The 10,089-nt window shown below is 37.1% G+C and overlaps 1 protein-coding gene across 11 annotated transcripts; it reads right to left on the minus strand.

Moving 5' to 3' along the window:
- Positions 1-690: 690 nt before the first annotated feature.
- On the minus strand, positions 691-9,865 carry LOC108901709 (weak neurotoxin 6). 11 transcript variants are annotated; one of them, XM_051066150.1, is made up of 4 exons: positions 9,779-9,864; positions 1,403-1,483; positions 1,045-1,161; positions 691-904 (listed from the first exon to the last, which is right to left on the minus strand). In XM_051066150.1, exons 2-4 carry the CDS (start codon positions 1,449-1,451, stop codon positions 801-803), a joined length of 270 nt encoding a protein of 89 aa, XP_050922107.1. In that variant the 5' UTR covers positions 1,452-1,483; positions 9,779-9,864; the 3' UTR covers positions 691-800. The 11 variants fall into 11 exon arrangements, with proteins under 11 accessions (XP_050922107.1, XP_050922114.1, XP_018558834.1 ...); XM_051066157.1 differs by lacking the exon at positions 9,779-9,864 and adding an exon at positions 7,800-7,857; XM_018703318.2 differs by lacking the exon at positions 9,779-9,864 and adding an exon at positions 1,588-1,673.
- Between the last annotated feature and the right edge of the window lie 224 nt (positions 9,866-10,089).

Raw genomic sequence — 10,089 nt, forward strand, 5'->3', positions numbered from 1 at the left:
TTTTCATTGCCAGTAATGATTGTCATTTACCTCTACAATCTCTAAAAGCCCCACCCTAATATTAATTTACAGGTATATAAACTGTTTTTTTGGTGGACAGAAAGGGCAGGTTTACAGGTTTACTCACTCTGAATGACAACCAGCACAACTAAGAGCGAGAGAATCACAGGCTTCATGTTTTCACAATGTAACACCTAACACCAGTCTCTGTATGAAAAAAGAGTAAGATGACCAAACATTAAAAAAATAAAATAAAAAATAAATCCACATATTCAAAAACTTAAACATATCCTAGTAAATTGTCCTACTTGAGTGTTGGTGTGTGTTGTCAGTTTGGAGGCTTCCTCTTTATCTGGCTTTGCTGCAAAATTGATCCAAATCCAGTATATCATTAACTTTAAGAAAACACACCATAGCACTGATTTGCCAATGATAAGCCACATATATTTTTAATTCACTCACAATAAAAGTGCCTGGTGACTGCCATTAGCTATAACTGGTGGGTTGCAGCTGTGTGTTGGTGATTTCAACAATCATATGAAATATGCAGTTATTTTTGTAGGAACATTTTAAAATCAAATTTGGCAACAAAATCCCATTTCCTCTCCTCTTCCCTGTGCAGCACAGAGTCCTGGGAGCAGAACCTGATGTGATAAAGTGAGGTGACATAAAAAGTGAAAAACAACAAAATTCATAACATCCTTTAACTTTATTATGAGAACACCAGAATGCACAATACATGACAACTTAACAATAACATCAGAGGATGTTTTTACAGCCACAGTGATGACTTTCATTTATCAGTTGCACAGATCAGTCCTGCAGCAAGAGGCAGATCCAATACCAAGACGATTTATACTCTCACAGCCATGTCGTGGGTAACAACCCTTGAAGTGCCTGGGAGCTGTGATGACATGTTAAAAGACAGAATGGGTTATTAGACATCTTCTACAAGTTTTCAATGAAAGTAACAACTCTGACTTGGTCCAGGAAACGTTTTTCTCCTTTATTGAACAGTGCACTGAGGGAGAGGTCTGTACTTACCACCTGCAGGATTGTTCAAGAAAGCACTGATACAGACACTGTCTGAATCGAGGCAGGTCTCCACACGGCCTCCTGGACAGTTGCGAATGCCTCCACAGTTACACTTCAAGGCCTCACCTGGAAAATAAAATCACATCATGTTCAACCACTGTTAACAAAATAACACTTTTTACTTCCACAAACATTTACCTCTGAAACCTTAAAAGACGCAGACGTGAAACCAAATATTACTCAACATGTGTATAAATGTTTTTTTTTTTTTTGGTGGACAGATCTTGTTCACCATCTTAATCAAACTGACTCTGCAGTGTCAGTTAAATGTGGGTAAAACAGACTGCAGGTTTACAGGTTTACTCACTCTGGCTGACAACCAGCACCACCAAGAGGGAGAGAATCACAAGCTTCATGTTTTCACAGAGTCACGTCTCCTGACACCAGTCTGTGTAAGAAAAAAGAGTGAGAAGATCAAACTCTACATTTTAAAAAACTATTGTTAGGAGCTCTCTTATAATCCACATATTGAAAAACCTAAACACGTCCTACCTGGTAAATCGTCCTGCTCAAGTGTTGATACCTCAAATGTGTGCTGTCACTTTGCAGGTTTCCTTTTTATCCAATTTTGTTGTCACGCCTTCACCAGGAAAACAGCTCTTGTATATCTGAATTATGAGAAATGCTTTGGAAAGTAGTTTATCAGGTTTCCTTTTTATCTGGTTTTGTTGCGCAATTGATGAAAATCCAGTCTATCCTTAACTCTGGAAAACACACCATTACAGCACTGATTCACCTGTGATAACACACAAATATTTTTAATTCACCTGTTTGTGATAAACAAGTGACTCACTGCTGATGTCAGCTCTAACTGGTGGGTTAAACTGAGAATATCCGGAAAGCTCCATGTGCTCTGTTGCACTTAAACCTAGATTTAGTTTCCTGACAAGTGGAGTTTGCAACACTGTCATTTAGAGATCAGTGTACAATTTTGAAATAACATCAAACAATTGTGCAAAGTGGGACGTCATCCCAAGGGCTTTATTTTATTTGATGTCCCCTCATTTTATCACAATGACCCCAAAAAATTAGAATAAAATAAAAAGTCACACAAAAATGGAAAAAGTCTCAAGGTTTCATTATTGACCTTGGAAATTGTAGTCTGATGGCAAATTCTGAGCACAAAAACTACTAACTGAAAAATGTCCAGAGTGGCCAAAAGCTCAACACTTTCCAGATGATCAGATAAACAAAGCAAAATTATGATGGGGAAATGGGGAATGAAACAAAACATTATTAAAACCAACAGATTACTTAAAGAGATTACTTTTTAAAATTTTAAATTTACAGAGTCCCTCTGGTGACATTCAAAGATAAAATATATTGTGTGGCCACGACTTTCTTAATGTAAGGGAACAAGGTCAGTTTAATAAAGCGTGACTTTGATCTCATTCCCACACGTTACTGATCCAGGGTCATACAACTTTTTTCCCTCCAAATGTCACCAGGGGGACTCTGTATCAATTTAAGTTGAACGCTTGCTGGTCAAATCACTTACCTAGCAAGGTAGCAACTTAGCTGACTTGCTAGCAGACTGCAGATCAGCATGTTAGCATAGTAGCTAGCTTGCTAAGCAGGCCTAGCTAACAAACAAGTGAAGAGCGCAGACCAGCCAATTTACATGTGTATGTTTCAAATGAATAATCAGTTTCTAAGTATCTCAGATGGTGTTGGACTTTTAAACAATCACATGAAATATGTTATTTTTACAAACATTTTAAATTTTAATTTCGCAACAACATCCAATTTCCTGGATTGAAATGTGACAAAGTCAAATTGTACTTGTTCATGGTCTATTTTATGGGACTCATTACATCATATCCATTCCTGAACTTATGTAATTACATTTTTTAATACTGTCAAACTACCATAGTCCAGTTGGATTATGGTCTTTCTGTATTTTATATCATGATATATCTTTAGTACCATGTGTAAATGTACAATATATGACATAGACACACACAGACATGCACACAGTCTGTTTTTAATCCTCAGTATATTGTATCAATCATTTGTTTGGCTGTGTTTGCATGAAGTTAAAAGCCCCAATTAGTCACTTGGACACCCTATACACATTACATCTGTTGCATTACTGAGTTTTCTGTATTGTACATGTTACATAAGATAAATTAAATACTACCAACTTTGTGTTTGTGATATGACCCCTATAGAGTTTAAATGAACTTCTGCTGAGTAGATCTGTGTATGAAACTCAGTCACGTTGTTAAAAAGCCATGTTTCATTTTCTTACAAGAAACTTTTGTTAATCTTAAACAACATGGTCTACCCTGTGGTAGCTCAATTCTGATGAGAGAAAGTAAAATAAAATGATAAGGAGACATAAAAAGTGAAAACAACAAAATTCATAACATCCTTTAACTTTATTATGAGCACTGATTCATCAGAGGTTTTTACAGCCACAGTGATGACGTTCATTCATCAGTTGCACAGATCAGTCCTGCAGCAAGAGGCAGATCCAATGCCTGAACTATTTATAAGCTGGCAGTCACGTGAATTATAACAACCCTTGAAGTGCCTGGGAGCTGTGATGACATGTTAAAAGACAGAATGGGTTATTAGACATCTTTTAATGTTTTCAATGAAAGTAACAACTCTGACTTAGTCCAGGAAATGTTTTTTTCCTTTATTGAACAGTGCACTGAGGGAGAGGTCTGTACTTACCACCTGCAGGATTGTACAAGAAAGCACTGATACAGACGTTGGCTGAACCGTAGCAGGTCTCCACACGGCCTCCTGGACAGTCGCGAATGCCTCCACAGTTACACTTCAAGGCCTCACCTGGAAAATAAAATCACATCATGTTCAACCACTGTTAACAAAATAACACTTTTTACTTCCACAAACATTTACCTCTGAAACCTTAAAAGACGCAGACATGAAACCAAATATTACTCAACATGTGTATAAACAGTTGTTTTTTTGGTGGACAGATCTTGTTCACCATCTTAATCAAACTGACTCTGCAGTGTCAGTTAACTGTGGGTAAAACAGACTGCAGGTTTACAGGTTTACTCACTCTGGCTGACAACCAGCACCACCAAGAGGGAGAGAATCACAAGCTTCATGTTTTCACAGAGTCACGTCTCCTGACACCAGTCTGTGTAAGAAAAAAGAGTGAGAAGATCAAACTCTACATTTTAAAAAACTATTGTTAGGAGCTCTCTTATAATCCACATATTCAAAAACCTAAACACGTCCTACCTGGTAAATCGTCCTGCTCAAGTGTTGATACCTCAAATGTGTGCTGTCACTTTGCAGGCCTTCTTTTTTATCCAATTTTGTTGCGTTGTCACGCCTTCACCAGGAAAACAACCCTTATATGTCTGAATTATATGAAATCCACTGGAGAGTACAGTTTATCATTAAACCAACAGAAAGATACCATCAGGTCTTTTCTTAACTTGCAAGTGAAACAAACAAGACCAGCTCTCAGACCTATTTCTTGTATCATCAGATGTTGCAATAATCATCAAGAGAGAGAAATGTTTTTACTTTGGCCTGCTTTAGGAGCAGCTGTTGTTGACCTGTAAATTCACTGAAACACTGAATGAGATGTTTGACTTGACTTGTCTCTTCTCACTTCTGTACGTTGGCCCCTGATGGAGTCTAAATGAACTCCTGCTGAGTAGATCTGCGTATGAAACCGAGTCAGCTTGTTAAAAAAAAACAACAACAACAACAAAAACTTGTTTCCTTTTCTTAAAAATAAACTGTTATCAACTTTAGACAACAGCTCAATTTGACTATTTGGTTAATGCACTTTCCAAAAATATTTTTTTCATAATATTTGTGCAATTGATGAAAATCCAGTCTATCATTAACTCTGGAAAACACACCATCACAGCACTGATTCACCTGTGATAACACACAAATATTTTTAATTCATCTGTTTGTGATGAACAAGTGACTCACTGCTGATGTCAGCTCTAACTGGTGGGTTAAACTGGGAATATCTGGAAAGCTCTACATGCTCTGTTGCACTAGATTTAGTTTTTCAGCAAGTGAAGTTTGCGACACTGTCATTTAGAGATCAGTGTACAACTTTGAAACATAAATAATGAAATAATAAAGAGGCTGAGTTTAGACGTATTCTGTGAATCTGACTTCACAGTATTGGAAAAGAAATGAAACCTCTTTCATGCATGCAGGTAAAACTTTACTTCTTGTCAATTTCTCTCCTTTGCAAACTAGCAGATATCATTATCACAAATAGCTCAGGAAGTTATTTCTCCAAACATTAGATATGGACATGTTCCAAGTGAATAAATGACAAAGTATCTAAAACTCAACTACTGCTGGCCATTTTAACAATCAGATGAATTATGTAGTTATTTGTAGGAACATTTTAAAATCAAATTTGGCAGTAATGCCTAATTTCCTCTCCCCTTCCCTGTGCAGCACAGAGTCCTGGGAGCAGAACCTGAAGTGATGTGATGAAGTGAGGAGACATAAAAAGTAAAAAACTGCTAAATTCATAACATCCTTTAACTTTATTATGAGAACACCAGAATGCACAATAGATGACAACTTAACATTGATTCATCAGAGGATGTTTTTACAACCACAGTGATGACATTCATTTATCTGTTGCACATATCAGTCCTGCAGCAAGAGGCAGATCCAATACCCATATTGTTTATAACCTGGCAGTCACGGGACCTATAGCAACCCCTGAAGTGTGAAGGAGGATTGAATAAGATGGCTCTGATGCAGACGTCGCCTCCAGCAGCGCAATTCTCCACGGAGCCTCCTGGACAGCTGCGATCACCTCCACAGTGACACTTCAAAGCTTCACCTGGAAAATAAAAACACATCATGTTCAACAACTGTATGCAAATTAACACTGAATTTTCACTTTAACAAACATTTACCTCTGAAACCTTAAAAGACGCACTCGTGAAACCAGATATTACTTTACATGTGTATAAACAGTTGTTTTTTTGGTGGACAGATCTTGTTCACCATCTTAATCAAACTGACTCTGCAGTGTCAGTTAACTGTGGGTAAAACAGACTGCAGGTTTACAGGTTTACTCACTCTGGCTGACAACCAGCACCACCAAGAGGGAGAGAATCACAAGCTTCATGTTTTCACAGAGTCACGTCTCCCGACACCAGTCTGTGTAAGAAAAAAGAGTGAGAAGATCAAACTCTACATTTTAAAAAACTATTGTTAGGAGCTCTCTTATAATCCACATATTCAAAAACCTAAACACGTCCTACCTGCTGAATTGTCCTGCTCGAGAGTTGATACCTCAAATGTGTGCTGTCAGTTTGCAGGTTTCCTTTTTATCTGGTTTTGTTGCATAAGTTGTCACGCCTTCACCAGGAAAACAACCCTTATATGTCTGAATTATATGAAATCCACTGGAGAGTACAGTTTATCATTAAACCAACAGAAAGATACCATCAGGTCTTTTCTTAACTTGCAAGTGAAACAAACAAGACCAGCTCTCAGACCTATTTCATGTATCATCAGATGTTGCAATAATCATCAAGAGAGAGAAATGTTTTTACTTTGGCCTGCTTTAGGAGCAGCTGTTGTTGACCTGTAAATTCACTGAAACACTGAATGAGATGTTTGACTTGACTTGTCTCTTCTCACTTCTGTACGTTGGCCCCTGATGGAGTCTAAATGAACTCCTGCTGAGTAGATCTGCGTATGAAACTGTGTCAGCTTGTTAAAAAAACAACAACAACAATAACTTGTTTCCTTTTCTTAAAATAAACTGTTATCAACTTTAGACAACAGCTCAATTTGACTATTTGGTTAATGCACTTTCCAAAAACATTCAGTCATGTTGCAAAAGTGGAATACAGCCATTTTAACATTTAATAAGAGTTATTGATAATGACACACAGGTACATACAGGACATGAAGGAGAAAATGAGAGAAAATCGAATAAAAATAATAAGGAGGTATAAAAAGTCAAAAACAGCAAAATTGAAAACACCATTGCTCTTAATTATGAGAACACCAGAATGCACAATATATGACAGGTGAACACCAATTTATCAGAGGACGTGTTGACTGTCACTTAACTGTTGCACAGATCAGTCTCACAACACAAGGCAGTTGCCATACCAGAACGATTCAAAATCATGCACTCATTTGATTTTATGCAACCCTTGAACTCCCTGGGAGCTGTGGAAACATGGAAAAAAGATGACCGATTGTTTATTATTGTTTATATATATATATTTTTTGTATCATTATTGTTGAATGGCTGTTCATTATATAGTGGTCATTGCATGTTATTGCTACTGAGGCACTTACGGGATTCAGCGTAAATGATGATGCTGGCACAGACATTACTCCGACCGCGGCAGGTCTCCACAGGGCTTGGACAGCTTCTCTTGCCTCCACAGTTACATCTCAAGGCTTCAACTGGTGAAAGAAAAAAAAAAAAAAAATCTTGTTCACCATCTTAATCAAACTGACTCTGCAGTGTCAGTTAACTGTGGGTAAAACAGACTGCAGGTTTACAGGTTTACTCACTCTGGCTGACAACCAGCACCACCAAGAGGGAGAGAATCACAAGCTTCATGTTTTCACAGAGTCACGTCTCCTGACACCAGTCTGTGTAAGAAAAAAGAGTGAGAAGATCAAACTCTACATTTTAAAAAACTATTGTTAGGAGCTCTCTTATAATCCACATATTCAAAAACCTAAACACGTCCTACCTGGTAAATCGTCCTGCTCGAGTGTTGATACCTCAAATGTGTGCTGTCACTTTGCAGGTTTCCTTTTTATCGGGTTTTATTGCGCAATTGATGAAAATCCAGTCTATCATTAACTCTGGAAAACACACCATTACAGCTTTGAGGATCAGATAAACAAAGTAAAATTATGATGAGGAAATTGTGAATGAAGCAAAGCAATAGAAAAAAGAAGAATACTACACAATACACAACATGAATAACTTCATTGAGTTACAGTTGAAATTTAAATGGATGGTGAAATTCAAGATCAACAGATCATGTAAATGAATGACTTATTAAAAGTCTACAGGACCGGAAGTCATGTGACTTTAAATTGTACTTGTTCATGGTCTATTTTATGGGACTCATTCATCATATCCATTCCTGAATTTATGTAATTACATTTTCAATACTGTCAAACTACCATAGTCCAGTTGGATTATGGCCTTGCTGTATTTTATATCATTATATGTCTTTAGTACCATGTGTAAATGTACAATATGTGACATATGTGACACACACAGACATGCACACAGTCTGTTTCTAATCCTCAGTATATTGTATCAATCATTTGTTAGGTTGTTTTCACATGGATGTAAAAGCCTAATTGGTCACTTGGACACCTTATACACATTACATCTGTTGCATTACTGAGTTTTCTGTATTGTACATGTTACATAAGATAAATTAAATACTACCAACTTTGTGTTTGTGATATATAATACCATTTTCCATCTTATTTTTGGAAGGAATGTGTACTTCTGTACGTTGGTCCATATGGAGTCCAATCTTAGAATAAACCTTTGTGAATTTTGGATAACATGGTCTACCCTGTTGATTATTGCAACCTCAACAAACAAACAAAAACATTCATGTTGTATAAGTGGAATATTGTGAGTCGCTCACATTTGTGTTTGATTTAGTCAGTCTGAGATTTGCAGTGATACCATTTAAACATTTACTAAGAGTTATCAATAAAGACACATAAGTACAGACAGTATGTGAAGGAGAAAGATGAGAGAAAGTAAAATAAAATGATAAGGAGACATAAAAAGTTCAAGACAGCAAAATTCATAACATCCTTTAACTTTATTATGAGAACACCAGAATGCACAATACATGACAACTTAACAATAACATCAGAGGATGTTTTTACAGCCACAGTGATGACTTTCATTTATCAGTTGCACAGATCAGTCCAACAGCAAGAGGCAGATCCAATACCAAGACGATTTATACTCTCACAGCCATGTTGTGGGTAACAACCCTTGAAGTGCCTGGGAGCTGTGATGACATGTTAAAAGACAGAATGGGTTATTAGACATCTTCTACAAGTTTTCAATGAAAGTAACAACTCTGACTTGGTCCAGGAAACGTTTTTCTCCTTTATTGAACAGTGCACTGAGGGAGAGGTCTGTACTTACCACCTGCAGGATTGTTCAAGAAAGCACTGATACAGACGTTGGCTGAACCATAGCAGGTCTCCACACGGCCTGGACAGTTGCGAATGCCTCCACAGTTACACTTCAAGGCCTCACCTGGAAAATAAAATCACATCATGTTCAACCACTGTTAACAAAATAACACTTTTTACTTCCACAAACATTTACCTCTGAAACCTTAAAAGACGCAGACGTGAAACCAAATATTACTTTACATGTGTATAAATGGTTGTTTTTTGGTGGACAGATCTTGTTCACCATCTTAATCAAACTGACTCTGCAGTGTCAGTTAACTGTGGGTAAAACAGACTGCAGGTTTACAGGTTTACTCACTCTGGCTGACAACCAGCACCACCAAGAGGGAGAGAATCACAAGCTTCATGTTTTCACAGAGTCACGTCTCCTGACACCAGTCTGTGTAAGAAAAAAGAGTGAGAAGATCAAACTCTACATTTAAAAAAAACTATTGTTAGGAGCTCTCTTATAATCCACATATTCAAAAACCTAAACACGTCCTACCTGGTAAATCGTCCTGCTCAAGTGTTGATACCTCAAATGTGTGCTGTCACTTTGCAGGTTTCCTTTTTATCCAATTTTGTTGTCACGCCTTCACCAGGAAAACAGCTCTTGTATATCTGAATTATGAGAAATGCTTTGGAAAGTAGTTTATCATTAATCAATGAAAATTATACCACCAGACTTAACTTACAAGTAAAACAAACAAGACAAGCTCTGACCTATTTCATGTATTATCAGATGCTGTAATAATAAACTCCATTATGAGGAGGAAACATGATGCTATCTTTTTTTCTTTCTTTTGTTCACAGAAA

Source organism: Lates calcarifer, linkage group LG23 (genome assembly GCF_001640805.2).
Source record: "Lates calcarifer isolate ASB-BC8 linkage group LG23, TLL_Latcal_v3, whole genome shotgun sequence".
Lineage (NCBI taxonomy): Eukaryota > Metazoa > Chordata > Actinopteri > Centropomidae > Lates > Lates calcarifer.

Excerpts from the sequence above, each read along its gene's own strand:
- LOC108901709 (XM_051066150.1), bottom strand. The coding sequence starts at position 1,451 with ATGAAGCTTGTGATTCTCTCCCTCTTGGTGGTGCTGGTTGTCAGCCAG. Across the intron at positions 1,162-1,402 it reads GGTGCTGGTTGTCAGCCAGA|GTGAGGCCTTGAAGTGTAAC; the intron begins GTGAGTAAACCT and ends TTTATTTTCCAG. Across the intron at positions 905-1,044 it reads CTTGAACAATCCTGCAGGTG|CTCCCAGGCACTTCAAGGGT; the intron begins GTAAGTACAGAC and ends ATGTCATCACAG.